Source organism: Heptranchias perlo, chromosome 32 (assembly GCF_035084215.1).
Source record: "Heptranchias perlo isolate sHepPer1 chromosome 32, sHepPer1.hap1, whole genome shotgun sequence".
Taxonomy (NCBI): Eukaryota; Metazoa; Chordata; class Chondrichthyes; order Hexanchiformes; family Hexanchidae; genus Heptranchias; species Heptranchias perlo.
Window position 1 is genome coordinate 3,246,179 of NC_090356.1, and position 14,934 is coordinate 3,261,112.

A 14,934-nucleotide genomic window follows, 5' to 3' on the forward strand; every position below is an offset into this window, starting at 1 on the left:
AGCTGGTGGTCAGTTCCATCTACACACAATTTATTTAGGCTATGGGACTGATCGTGTTTAATTCCCTCAATTACTGGTTACATTCTCTCCCCTCCCGGAAACTCAAGGTCCTGGACTCAGGCAGTCACCGAGAGTGGTACATGTCCAGGGGAGAGGCCCCTGTGTGTCCAACGATGACTGACCATCGGATGGAACCTCACCCTCACGTTTTATCCGCACCTTTGGGTTCAGGAGGGCCTGGCTGCTCACACTCTCCCTTCTCCTCTTTTCCCGTCTCGCTCGATTGTTTCTTGCACTCGGTTTCCTGCAGTTTCTCACTGCCGGAAGGAGCATTCTCACCGCTGGGAGTCTGGAAAAGAAACATCGCGGAAGAGATCAGTAAGGCTCCAAAACATACCAGTGACCGGCTCAGGCCCTCCCTTCCTCTCCTCAAGGCACTGACTCTCACTGGGGTACGGGTCCCACGAGCACTGACCCTCACTGGGGTACGGGTCCCACAGACACTGACTCTCTTTGGGGTACGGGTCCCACAGACACAGACTCTCACTGGGGTACGGGTCCCACAGACACTGACCCTCACTGGGGTACGGGTCCCACATACACTGACCTTCCCTGGGGTACGGGTCCCACAGACACTGACCCTCCCTGGGGTATGGGTCCCACAGACACTGACTCTCACTGGGGTACGAGTCCCACAGACACTGACTCTCACTGGGGTACGAGTCCCACAGACACCGACCCTCCCTGGGGTATGGGTCCCACAGACACTGACCCTCACTGGGGTACGAGTCCCACAGACACTGACTCTCACTGGGGTACGAGTCCCACAGACACCGACCCTCCCTGGGGTATGGGTCCCACAGACACTGACCCTCCCTGGGGTACGGGTCCCACAGACACTGACCCTCCCTGGGGTACGGGTCCCACAGATGCCAGTTACCCTCTGGGAACTGACGCCAATGGCCATTATTCACGAGTGTGCCTGGACATTCAACCGGGATGGGTGTGGTGGTTTGGTGGGGAGGGGGAAATCACACACGATCCTGACCTCACCTGACGCTCACAGGTCACTGGTCAGCGACCGGGAGCAGGAACTCTGGCAGATTTCCTCCTCCCTAAACCAAGGGACACTGACGGAAACCTTAGAGTCCCCACCACCCCAGCTCGAGTCAGCGATCTCAGCACAGGCTGGGGACCAGCTCCTGCCTGGTCTACACAGCTCAGCTACTCACTGCTTTTGTAAGGAAACGGTTAATTCTGAAATATTAACTTTTAGCTTTTGCCTGTTAGGTAAGTTTGTGTTAGAAGGGCAGTTTAAATTAAAAGCAATTCCAGTCGGCGAGCTTCAGCTGATCAAGAGAGGTCACAAACTTTAGTGACCCCTCTGAGGGCAGCTGAGTAACTTCCCTGCAGAGGGCCTTGATTGACAAGTTCAGTGGAGGTGAAGGCTTGGGGAGTGATTCTTGTTAAAACTGAAGTTATTGCAGCTAATTGGAGGAGGTAATGTGGAATTGTGTGGATTCTCACATCGGCAGCGTGAATGTGCGTATAAAAAGAGGGGAGCTGGAAAAGATACTTCAGAATTCGACAAGACTTTGGCAGCAAATCCCCTCGAACTTGAGGCCTGTGCGGTTGTCAATTCTCTGGTACCTGATGACCCTGAGTATATGTGTAATTATTATTAGTAATGGTTAGCATTGCATATGTGTAATTATTATTAGTAATGGTTATTGTATATGTGTAATTATTAATAGTAATGGTTAGCATTGTATATATGTAATTATTATTAGTAATGGTTAGCATTGTATATATGTAATTATTATTAGTAATGGTTAGCATTGTATATATGTAATTATTATTAGTAATGGTTAGCATTGCATATGTGTAATTATTATTAGTAATGGTTAGCATTGCATATGTGTAATTATTATTAGTAATGGTTAGCATTGCATATGTGTAATTATTATTAGTAATGGTTATTGTATATGTGTAATTATTAATAGTAATGGTTAGCATTGTATATATGTAATTATTATTAGTAATGGTTAGCATTGTATATATGTAATTATTATTAGTAATGGTTAGCATTGTATATATGTAATTATTATTAGTAATGGTTAGCATTGCATATGTGTAATTATTATTAGTAATGGTTAGCATTGCATATGTGTAATTGTTGGTAATAATAGTTATCATTTTATGCTTAGTTCGTATGAAAGCCAATAAATGCCTCTGAAACCCAATTATCCTGTGGAATAATTTATAAACTTATAAAAACATATATTCCCTACCACCGTAACCAACTGGGCCATCGAGCAGCCTCTAAGCGGCAGTTCAGAAATACAAACACTGGCCACGAATATTGTGCAGCGAGCCCCCTCGACATCAACACTTACCTCAGTCTCCGAAGGCCTTTTCTCTTCCTTGTCTTTCTCTTTATCGTCCGTGTCCCCAGCACGGAAACCATTCTTCTCTAAGAGGGAAAAGAATTTCATCGTTCAGGTCGAGTCCACAAACCCCCTTTCTGTCCCCGACATAACGAGACAAACCCTCCTGGGGAGAAACCCAGTGATGCAGCCTGACCCCTGCTTGTCCTCTCCACCCCCACAACATCGGGACTAACCAGGTGAAGCAAACTCAGCAACGACAGAGACATCAAAGGCACCAATATTATAGCAATGGAAGACCGTGTCATTTTGTCTCCACCCTGGTCTAAGCTGGCGCGGGTTAAATTTCCCAGCGACTTACATTAAACGTACTGTTCAGTCCTCCGAGCTGGATAGCACTGTGGCGGTGTGTGCTCTCACACCCCACCCCCCCCGAGACTGACCCCGATTCAGCCTCTTGGCCCCTACCAGTGGGAACCGGCCAGAAGATCCTTAAGCACAACTAAAAAGCCACGCTCGCCTCCGAGTCAGAAGGTCGTGGGTTCAAGCCTCACACCAGAAACTCGAGCACAAAATCCAGGCTGTCACTCCCGGTGCAGGACTGCCCATCCAAAAGGATAGGAGAGAGCGAGAGAGAAAGAAAGAAAGTAAAAGTAGAACAGAAAGCCGGACAAGGGAGTTTATCCTCCAACTCACTGTGGGCAACTCGCACACAGAAATACAAGTGCACGCTCCCTGTCCATTGCACTCGTCCTTATCTTACGCTGATGGTGAGCAATGCCATGGGACATCTGCGCATGATAAAGAAAGACAAACACTTGCCTTTGAAATCCAAGCTAGCCGGACCCACCTGTGGAGCTCGGGGCTGGTGCGATGGGCAGGGGGAACGCAGGGCTGGCTGCAACTGGGGTACTGGGATCAGATGAGACGGAATCGATGGGCTTCTTGCTCTCTAGCTGGTCAGGCACCATCTCCGGTGTGCTGTATCTGCCGTTGATGTATTCAAACTCCTGTACCTTGGAATTAAAAAACAAGGTCATTTTAGTGATGAGGAAAATGAAAGCAGCAAAAAAAATTGGACTGAGGTGGTGATGGGGTCAGACGCTGAACTTTCACCTCTGGGACCGAGGTTCAAATTCAGCCCACAGTGTGACGGTGAAAGTTTCCCATCAGCTGGCAGATTGGGACCCGTGTGAAACGAGTTGGGGAATTGTCCACCCAACACACAGTCGGCACAAGCTCACAACACAAACCTGGCAATCTCACTCGGAAAACGTCACACTGGCGCAGCAGGGGGCAATATTCCGAGGTTGGGTCAGTGTAGAGGGAGCTTTACTCTGTATCTAACCCTGTACCTGCCCTGGGAGTGTTTGATGGGACAGTGTAGAGGGAGCTTTACTCTGTATCTAACCCGTACTGTACCTGCCCTGGGAGTGTTTGATGGGACAGTGTAGAGGGAGCTTTACTCTGTATCTAACCCGTGCTGTACCTGCCCTGGGAGTGTTTGATGGGACAGTGTAGAGGGAGCTTTACTCTGTATCTAACCCTGTACCTGCTCCGGGAGTGTATGATGGGACAGTGTAGAGGGAGCTTTACTCTGTATCTAACCCGTGCTGTACCTGCCCTGGGAGTGTTTGATGGGACAGTGTAGAGGGAGCTTTACTCTGTATCTAACCCGGGCTGTACCTGCCCTGGGAGTGTTTGATGGGACAGTGTAGAGGGAGCTTTACTCTGTATCTAACCTGTGCTGTACCTGCCCTGGGAGTGTTTGATGGGACAGTGTAGAGGGAGCTTTACTCTGTATCTAACCCGTGCTGTACCTGCCCTGGGAGTGTTTGATGGGACAGTGTAGAGGGAGCTTTACTCTGTATCTAACCCGTGCTGTACCTGCCCTGGGAGTGTTTGATGGGACAGTGTAGAGGGAGCTTTACTCTGTATCTAATCCGTGCTGTACCTGCCCTGGGAGTGTTTGATGGGACAGTGTAGAGGGAGCTTTACTCTGTATCTAATCCATGCTGTACCTGCCCTGGGAGTGTTTGATGGGACAGTGTAGAGGGAGCTTTACTCTGTATCTAACCCGTGCTGTACCTGCCCTGGGAGTGTTTGATGCAGGCACTGGGTGCTAGAAATGGAAAATTTCCATTCTCCACTTTATGAGCACAAAATTCACCAAGAAAATTGAAGTGGAATGAGAACCAACAATGTAGCCTCATGATGTAAATGATGCCATTAACCTGTTACTACTTATCGACCTGGTCTATATTTTAGTAAAAAACACATATAAATATACAAGTGTTGTTTATCACTGGGGCCATTAGAGAGCAGTTGCTGAGTTCGTGTCCAGTGTCTTGCTCAACAGGGAAGAAGCACATTAGCTGCTGATTTGTGAGACTCCTGGACAGATCTCGGTGCTTCTAAAATCACCCACCAGGCGGCAGCGCTGCTCAGCTAACTCCTCCTGCTGGGCTGCTCCACAGCCGAGAACCTACAGAACGATGTGAGGGGTTCTCCACAGAACCTGCAGCCTCTGGACCATGGACAGGATTTAAATCCCGTGCTCCCGTTAATTTGCATTTATCTCAAGACACAAACAGACCTGCCCTCTCAGGTGGATGTAGAAAACCCCACGGCACTATTCCAAGAAGAGCAAGGGAGATGCCCCCCCCATCGACCAGCATCACTAAAACAGATTATCTGGTCACACGGCTGTTTGTGGGATCTTGCTGTGCACAAACTAGATCTCATGTTTCACTATATTACAACAGTCAAAAGCACTTCATTGGCTGTAAAGCATTTTGGGATGTCCTGAGGTTGTGAAAGGCACTATTATCAATCCAAGCCTTTCTTCTCTTGAAATATAAGCAAATTAATGAAGTAACAGCATTAAAAATAGCCCTTTACAAAACCTCCAAGACCACAAAATTCACCAGGATGAACAAGAAATCCAAGAGCAAATAGAACTGAATTGCTTGGGAGTCTCGGGCCAGATTGCCAGGGGTCAGAGGGCACTGACGGGCGGCCCTGCCCTAAGGCATCACTTGGTCTGTCGGCACCAAACACGTGATTCTCTTACCAGTTTTCTCCCTCCCAGGATTCTTGCCCCAGATCGAGCCCTCCTGCTGCAAACTGTGTGTAGCTGTCAGGTGAGGATGGGATCGGACTGGCTGTGACACCCACCCTCCCTCCACTCCTCTCCCTCCCCCCACTCCTCTCCCGACCCCACCCCCTCCCCCCCACTCCCTCCCCACCCCCTCCCTCCCTCACCCCCACCCAAGGCGCTTCACAGGAGCGTTATCTGACACCGAGCCAAAGATGGAGATATTAGGACAGATGACTAACAGCTTCATCAGAGGTAGGTTTTAAGGAGCATCTTAAAAGGAGGAGAGAGAGGCGGAGAGGTTTAGGGAGGGAATCCCAGAGCTTAGGGTCTAGGCAGCTGAAGGCACGGCCGCCAATGGTGGGGTGAAGGGAGTGGGGGAACAGACAAGAGGCCAGAATTGGAGGAGCGCAGAGATCTCGGAGGGCTGTAAGGCTGGAGGAGGTTAGAGAGATAGGGAGGGGGCGAGGATAATGAATGGCACCAAAGTAAGGAGTCAACACCTTCAGGGAGCAGGAGGATGAAGGAGGAAGCGAAAAGGAAATCTCATTTAAAGCACTGCCTTCGCAGCGGGCCGTCGAGTTCCAGTGGACACCCACTAGTCACCGAGTTCCTGCCACCCACCTTCTTTCGGACCAGTGACATCACGCCTATCCTGGTGAGCACGTGTTGCCGGGACAGTCCCTCCCGGGGGACACCATCTGCAAAGGTCTCCGACCCATCAGCACCCGGCTCGCACAAGTGTCTCATAAACAGCGACACGTAGGCTCTGGGGAGAGAATACCGAGCCGACTTAAACATCTGAATGCACGAGACAAATAACAAAACCAAATCAAGTCTGTTCTATAGAGAGGGGCATCTATAAGAGGTTTTGCATCTTCACGCTCTTCCCTTGGAGCAGACGGTTAGATTATGAGGGGAGATTACATAAACTCGACTTGTATTCCCTGGAATATAGAGGGTTAAGGGGTGATTTGATTGAGGTTTTTAGGATTTTGAAAGGAATTGATAGGGTAGATAGAGAGAAACTTCTCCCGCTGGTGGGGGAGTCTGGGACGAGGGGACATAACCTTAAAATCAGAGCCAGGCCGTTCAGTTGAGAAGTTAGGAAACACTTCCTCACACAAAGGGTGGTAGAAGTGTGGAACTCTGTCCCACAAAAAGCAGCAGATGCTCAATTAATAATTTTAAATCTGAGATTGATAGATCGCGAGCCAAGGGTATTAAGGGATATGGAGCCAAAGTGGGTAAATGGAGTTAGGATTCAGATCAGCCATGATCTCATTGAATGGCGGAACAGGCTCGAGGGGCTGAATGGCCTCCTCCTATTCCTATGTTCCTAAGTGGAAGGATTCACAGGCTGATCGGCAAGAAATGTTTTTTTTTATTTTATAAACGTACCTGAACTCCTTCTCGGTCTTCCCCCGGAGATCCCGCACGAGCCAGTGAGAATTGAAGGCGTCCTGGGGCGGCATTCCCCAGCGCATGATCGCGTTCACAAACGCCTTACGTTGGCGAGCGTTGAATCCAAGAACCTAAATAAAGACAGAATTAAACATCAGCGGGAGGGGGAGCGCAGGTCGGAAATCTTCACTCATACTTGCCGCCTTGGTCCTGGAATGTTCCGGTCACACCTCCCCACCCCCCCAGAATAACTAGGCTGACACTCGGACAAGGCATTCAGATGAGGGACAGTGTCGTACGTCACTAGAGCCCGTCACCATAACACTTCCAAGCCAGAATTCCTACCAATCCAATGATAATATTCCCTGTACCTGCCCTGGGAGTGTTTGATGGGACAGTGTAGAGGGAGCTTTACTCTGTATCTAACCCTGTACCTGCCCTGGGAGTGTTTGATGGGACAGTGTAGAGGGAGCTTTACTCTGTATCTAACCCTTGCTGTACCTGTCCTGGGAGTGTTTGTGGTCAAAGGTCACAGAGAAAGGCTTTTATTGAAGAAGATATCTGTACCTCAATGTTCCCGCCGACTCGAGCCAGTAGGGGTGGGAGTGGTTTGTCTCGTTCGTTCTTAAGTTGCCTCCGGGACTGTCGTCTCCCAGCTGGAAAGTACAAGATTCAGGATTGAAAGGTTTGGACCGTCACAGCTCACAATTCCAAGATGGAAAACTGCCCTAAATTAAAAAGGGAGCCGTGGCCAAACCCTCACCTTCAGGCTTCTCCTCAAAGTCTTCATCCTCATCCTCTGACCCCACAGAGTATTCAGACTGGTTGTCTGACAGGTCATCTTGCCACTCTGGAAAAGAGAGAACAGGAGGACGAGTAGGAACATGGACACACAAAAATGGTGGACAGGTAAAGGCCATTTGGCCCATCGAGCCTGTCCCGTGCCACCATAATGCAACTGAGCATCACGAGCCCCCGTCGCATCCCACCTGTGGCGACACCATCCCTTGGGAGAGGACAAAGAAACGGAGGGCAAATTCAGAGGATAAAAAACTCTGGGAAAATCTACACTGAACTTGTGACCATGAAAGAAAGAACTTGTATTTATATAGTGCCTTTCACAACCTCAGGACGTCCCAAAGCGCTTTACAGCCAGTGAAGTATTTTTGAAGTGTAGGCAGTGCTGTAATGTAGGAAAAATGGCAACCAATTTGCGCACAGCACGATCCCACAAACAGATGTTGGTTGAGCGATAAATGCTGGCCAGGACACTGGGGAGAACTCCCCTGCTCGAATAGGGCCGTGGGGTCTTTTACACCCACCTGAGAGGGCAGACAGGACCTCGGTTTAACATCTCATTCGAGAGACAGCACCTCCACCAGTGCAGCACTCCCTCAGCACTGCACTGGAGTATCAGCCTGGATTAGTCTCTGGAGCGGGATTGAACCCATGACCTTCTGACTCAGAGGTGAGAGTGCTGCCCGCTGAGCCATGGCTAATACATCGACCAATGCCCCACTGACCGTTTGTAAGCTGTGGTATTGGCCAAAGCCTAGGAACTGAACCAGCCCCTCCTCGAACACTTGCACCGAATCGCACTCGCTGCGTGAGCCGGTAAATTGTTCCAGAGGTGACCCTCCTCAAAAATTAAAACTTCCTGACCCCTGAACTAGTTCCTACACTTACCTAACTTACACACATATCGCCTGGTCCTCACTAACCTAGCTAACTCGAGTAGCCTATCCAAATGGACTGAGTCTAATCCTTTCATTAATTTAAAGACCTCAATCGACTCTCCTCAACGTCTGTGCTTTTCTAGAGTAAAAAGACTAAGCTCTCTGAGCCTATCGTAACGAAGGGCCTTTAAACTAGGCATTGGTCTAGTGGCCGTCCTTGAGCCTGTTGCAAGGTCTTCACATGAGGGCACCGCTATTGGATACAGCAAATAAAACTTAGCATGTTTTCAAAATGTGTTCGGAACATATTTTGCTTTGTCCTTTTTATCTTGCCTCTCTCCCCTGTTGCCCAGATCCCACTCCAGATGGAGATTATTACCCGTGAGGTAGGCGATACCCTGACAATGGTTCAGGCAGTGAGTACAGAGCCGTTCCTACCGAGAAGGTCCCAGGTTTGTTCCTCAGCCTTGAACTGAACTCAGTCAGGACGGCCGTTGAGATGATAAAGTTGATGTCAGCACAACAGGGCTGGGCGGGGGGGGGAGGGGATCAGCCAGTGCCTCCTATCCAAGGTACCCCTACTGGACGGTGGTCATATGGCTGGACAGGACCGGGCTCAGGACCGTGATGCTCCCCACTCAGGACCCAAAGAATCGAACCCCAGCAGTGAGTCGAAGCCTTCGGAAAAGGAGGAGGGGAGAACATTGGTTAAAATTAAGGCGGGGGGGGGGGGGGGGGGGGGTGGGGGAGGAAAGATTGCCTGGGGTGCAATGTCCTAAAATACCCACCCCTCCCACCCAGCACAGAGTCTTTGGCCCAACAGTCAAGATGGAGACAGAAGTCTGACACTGAACAGGCTACAAAACGAAAGGGGGAACAACCTCTTGGAGAGTCAAGAAAATAAGCCCGCTGACCGTCAGCCCTGACTGGCCCCCTGCCCACCTTTCCACAATTTCTGCCGTCTGGGTAAATACCTTGGTCCTCCTGGGAGGCGTCGTTGTAGTTGACTTGTTTGCGAATGCGTTTGCCTTTGCCCAGGTTCCTGGCGAGATCCTCTTGTTGCTGCTCATAGTGATGTCTCAGGAGCTTCTCCCAATAGTCAGGGTCCACGTTCTCTTCCTGTTTAATGATCTCTCTTTCAACTTCCTCCTAAACAATTCAAGAGCATCACTAGGTCAGCTGCACTAAAAGGAAAAGATCTGCGAAACACAGAGTCAGTTTAAAGCACAGAACTTAAAATAAAACCGACAACATTAACACCTATAACAGGGGTCATTAACACCAGTTACGCCCGGTCATGAACACTAGTTACACCCGGTCATTAACACCATTACACCCGGTCATTAACACCAGTTACGCCCGGTCATTAACACCAGTTACTCCAGGTCATTAACACCATTACACCCGGTCATTAACACCAGTTACGCCCGGTCATTAACACCAGTTACGCCCGGTCATTAACACTAGTTACACCCGGTCATTAACACCATTACACCCGGTCATTAACACCAGTTACGCCCGGTCATTAACACCAGTTACTCCAGGTCATTAACACCATTACACCCGGTCATTAACACCAGTTACGCCCGGTCATTAACACCAGTTACGCCCGGTCATTAACACCAGTTACGCCCGGTCATTAACACCAGTTACGCCCGGTCATTAACACCAGTTACGCCCGGTCATTAACACCAGTTACGCCCGGTCATTAACACCAGTTACGCCCGGTCATTAACACCAGTTACGCCCGGTCATTAACACCAGTTACGCCCGGTCATTAACACCAGTTACGCCCGGTCATTAACACCAGTTACGCCCGGTCATTAACACCAGTTACGCCCGGTCATTAACAGTGAGATTGTTAGATTGTTTAGGTGTGAAATTACATTTCCACTTCATCCTGAACAACTGGAACTTTAACCACCAGCAACACCAAAACAAGGGGAATTTCCTGAGATACACCTCACTGAAAACAAACGAGGCTTTGGGGAAAGATTTTGCCTGTACGTAAACTCGTAAAGGTATTTGTAAACGAAAACCAATGTGCCCCATATAACAAGAGTGACAACACGCCAAAAACAAGTAATTAATTGGCTTTGGAAACACTATGGGAGGTCCTGATATGAATTGTTAAATTCTTTCTTTTTCTGTACAATCAGACTACAAATATGATACAGTGAGAGTAACTGAACTTCATCATCACTTCTACCCCCTTTTCCTCTCCAGATAGTCGGTGCCCCCTTCTCCTCTCCGGGCGACCCGCTCCCCCTCCTCTCCGGGCGACCCGCTCCCCCTCCTCTCCGGGCGACCCGCTCCCCCTCCTCTCCGGGCGACCCGCTCCCCCTCCTCTCCGGGCGACCCGCTCCCCCTCCTCTCCGGGCGACCCGCTCCCCCTCCTCTCCGGGCGACCCGCTCCCCCTCCTCTCCGGGCGACCCGCTCCCCCCTCCTCTCCGGGCGACCCGCTCCCCCTCCTCTCCGGGCGACCCGCTCCCCCCTCCTCTCCGGGCGACCCGCTCCCCCCTCCTCTCCGGGCCACCCGCTCCCCCTCCTCTCCGGGCGACCCGCTCCCCCTCCTCTCCGGGCGACCCGCTCCCCCTTCCTCTCCGGGCGACCCGCTCCCCCCTCCTCTCCGGGCGACCCGCTCCCCCCTCCTCTCCAGGCGACCCGCTCCCCCCTCCTCTCCGGGCCACCCGCTCCCCCTCCTCTCCGGGCGACCCGCTCCCCCCTCCTCTCCGGGCGACCCGCTCCCCCCTCCTCTCCAGGCGACCCGCTCCCCCCTCCTCTCCGGGCGACCCGCTCCCCCTTCTTTTTACCCAATCTCCAACCCTCCAGCACAATTCAAACAGTGGAAGGGCCGATCCACCAAGAATAGGGACAGAGTCTGAAGCTTCTGATGCCCCACCTCCCCTCCTCCGGTAACCGCTCCCCGTTATGTTGCTCCCATTGTCCTGATAGTTTCTTTATAAAGCCGCTCCGCGTCTCACCCCGTTCCCCCCCCCCCCCCCCCAGGGCTTTCCGGGTCTGTTTGACTCGGCTGCTCAGTCCGAACCCACTGAGCTCCCGCTGACATTAACCCTGGAAGAAATGTCACCTGCTCGTCCTCCTCCCGCACCACGTACTGAGCAACTTTGAAGGAGCTGAGATACTCGTTCATATTCTGAATGTCAGCGTCGTCTGTTGCGTTCTGGTTCCTGTCCAGCAGCTTTGAAATGGCCCGGTCATCGTAATGGATCATCCTGATCTCCTCGGCCTCCTTCTCAGCTAGAAGTTAAAGAACAAACAATAATCAACAATTCCTTGGCTATTGGTGGCGGCCGCCTTAGAATCTGTAAACTGACTGGCCTCTCGTGGCATTGCTCCTGGAACTATCTCTGCTTCTCTCCGGTTCCATAATTCTTCACCTCCCTTTCTCTCGTCTGCTTGTCTTCCGCTCCAAAGAGTCCTCAGAATCCTGTCCTTACCCAATGCAGGGGTCATTGCAGCACGATCCCTGACTGATCTCGATCCCTAACTCAGGCACCCAGATCCCTTATTGCTGCCGCACTTGACAACAATTAACCCACCAAGAAATAAAAGAAAGGCTTGTGTTTGTATAGCACCTTTCACGATCTCAGGATGTTCCAAAGGGCTTTGCAACCAATGAGGTACTGTTTTTGAAGTGTAGTCACTGTTGTAATGTAGGAAACGCGGCAGTCGATTTGCGCACAGCAAGATCCCACAAACAGCAAAGAGATGATAACCAGGTAATGTGTTTTAATGATGTTGGTTGAGGGATAAATAGGGGCCAGGACACCGGAGGGATCTCCCCTGCTCTCCTTCAAAATAGTGCCATGGGATCTTTTGCGTCCACCTGAGAGGGTAGACAGGGGCCTCGGTTTAATGGCTCATCCGAAAGACAGCACCTCCGACAGTGCAGCACCCCCTCAGTACTGCACTGAAGTATCAGCCTGAATTATACACTCCACTCTCTGGAGTGGGACTTGAACCCATAACCTTCTGATTCAGAGGACAGCGTGCTAGCCACTGAGCCATGGTTGACAGCAGAAATCAACCCTCCTGGTCTGTAAAGTTCCATACCACCCAGGGCCATGTGTCTACACAGAGCTCCCACGGGGAAGCTCAATAATCCAATCTGTTTTTTTAAACTAGTTGCAAAGTATCTCCACAGGAGGGGCTTCACTGGCCTTCTGAATGTTGGGTGTCAATAATCAAGGAAAAAAGGGGGCAATTTCTCCTTTGTACCCCCTTCTATTTCATATCTGACCTCCCCTCTTCATGTCTCCACCCCCCTCCCTCCCTTCCTCACCTTCGTCGTCCTTGAAGAGCTCCTCTGTGCCGAACTTGAGGATATCGTCCAGCTCCTGTTTGGACATTGAGCCAGACTTGGAGCCCAAGCCCGGCCTCACCACCAGGTGAGTCAACATCATCTTCTTCTTGGCCACCTGCGTGATGCGTTCTTCGACTGACGCCCTCGTCACAAAGCGATAGATCATCACCTTTCTGTTCTGTCCAATACGATGAGCTCTGCTGAACGCCTGTGGCACAGATGTTGGATTTGATTTGATCTTTGAACTCCTTTACTCAAGATTCCCCCCTCTCCCCTCCCCTCCTCTCCGTCCCTACCACCCCCCCCCCCCACCTCCCATGCCCAGAACCTTCCCAAGCTAACAGGCCGGAATCCTGCTCCCTAGGCATTAGAAAGGCATTAAGGAAAATGTTTCCACCTGTGGGGGGAGACCAAAACTGGGGCCCATAAATATAAGATAGTCACTAATAAATCCAATCGGGAATTCAGGAGAAACTTCTTCACCCAGAGAGTGGTGAGAATGTGGAACTCACTCCCACAAGGAGTAGTTGAGGTGAACAGTGTAGATGGATTTAAGGGGAAGCTAAATAAACACATAAGGGAGAAAGGAATAGAAGGATATGCTGATAGGGTGAGATGAAGTAGGGAGGGAGGAGGCTCGTGTGGAGCATAAACACCAGCATAGACCTGTTGGGCCGAATGGCCTGTTTCTGTGCTGCAAATTCTATGTAATTTTCCCTCCCTGTGAGGAAGTGACTGCTCTCAGATCTGCACCTCCTCTGCACAGGTAGGGTTAGCAAATCAGGAACTGGAAGCACAAAACAGTATCACCGCCAGGAAAAGTGCAACAGATCAGCCTCTCACGTGGTCAGGTTTTACCGCTAAATTCCTTTTTTAAAAATTCATTCTCGGGATGTGGGCATCACTGGCGAGGCCGGCATTTATTGCCCATCCCTGGTTCCCTGAGAAGGTGGTGGTGAGGCTTCTTCATGAACCACTGGTAGCGGGTTTGATACCACCGAGTGACTTGCTAGGCCACTCCAGAGGGCAGTTAAGAGTCAACCACATCGGTGTGGGGGCTGGAGTCACATACAGGCCCAGACCGGGTAAGGACGGCAGGTTTCCTTCCCTAAAGGACATTAGTGAACCAGTTGGAGTTTTTAACCACAATCAGACAGCTTCAAGGTCACTTTTAGAAATACCAGTTTTTTATTTGCAGAACTTTTAACTGAATCACTCACCATCCCACACATGGCCTCTCCAAAGCCCTTCTGATCCCTCTACCAACCAAAGGAACATCAGAAGACCCAGGAGACCTTTTTAAAAACTATTTGCTCTGGGGATGTGGCTGACGTTGGCAAGGCCGCATTTACTGCCCATCGCTAGTTGCTCTCAGTTCTGAGGGCATTAAGGGTGAGCCGTGTGCTGTGGGGACTGGAGTTACGTGTAGACCAGGCGGGGTAAGGTTCTCTTCCCCGAAGGACATTAATGAATCTGTTGGTTTTTTTTTACAACAATCCGGCAACTTTCATGGTCATTTTATCTGGCGCCAGATCGACCGAATTCAATTTGGATTTGAACTGAACCTGTGGTGTAACCCCCGGCAACACCAGCATCAGACTCTACACAGCAATTTTTTTTTTAAAAAAGCAAAAATGCAAGTAACTTTCGAACTCCGGGGCGACGCTTGCTGCTGACCTGAATGTCGTTGTGAGGGTTCCAATCCGAGTCATAGATGACAACAGTGTCTGCGGTGGCCAGGTTAATGCCCAGACCCCCAGCTCGAGTGGACAGAAGGAAACAGAACTGCTGGGCTCCAGGAGCTGTGTGGGGAGCAAGAAAGGCAAAGGGATCAGAGAGCATCCGATAGCCGAAGCCAGACTGTACAAATCCACAGGGGCCAGGGAGTAATTTGGTTTTACTTTTCTCTCCGCACTTCTGCCCCCTCTCTTTTTCTCGTTACTTCCTTCCAGGACCATGTGCAAGTGGTGGGTGATAGAGGCATTGGAAGGAACAAAGGAATAGGAGGCCATTCAGCCCCTCCAGCCTGTTCTGCCATCCAA

At 50.5% G+C, this 14,934-nt stretch overlaps 1 protein-coding gene across 1 annotated transcript in view; it reads right to left on the reverse strand.

Moving 5' to 3' along the window:
* Window positions 1–14,934, reverse strand: part of chd5 (chromodomain helicase DNA binding protein 5) — a 73,786-nt gene that overhangs the window by 20,709 nt on the left and 38,143 nt on the right. Inside the window, exons 20-30 of the mRNA XM_067970208.1 lie at window positions 14,570–14,694; window positions 12,872–13,100; window positions 11,657–11,826; window positions 9,539–9,713; window positions 7,652–7,738; window positions 7,456–7,544; window positions 6,886–7,019; window positions 6,109–6,253; window positions 3,238–3,403; window positions 2,397–2,473; window positions 220–349 (exon numbers count right to left, since the gene is read on the reverse strand). Coding sequence (XP_067826309.1) covers window positions 220–349; window positions 2,397–2,473; window positions 3,238–3,403; window positions 6,109–6,253; window positions 6,886–7,019; window positions 7,456–7,544; window positions 7,652–7,738; window positions 9,539–9,713; window positions 11,657–11,826; window positions 12,872–13,100; window positions 14,570–14,694 — 1,527 coding nt within the window. The remainder of the gene's footprint in view (window positions 1–219; window positions 350–2,396; window positions 2,474–3,237; window positions 3,404–6,108; window positions 6,254–6,885; window positions 7,020–7,455; window positions 7,545–7,651; window positions 7,739–9,538; window positions 9,714–11,656; window positions 11,827–12,871; window positions 13,101–14,569; window positions 14,695–14,934) is intronic.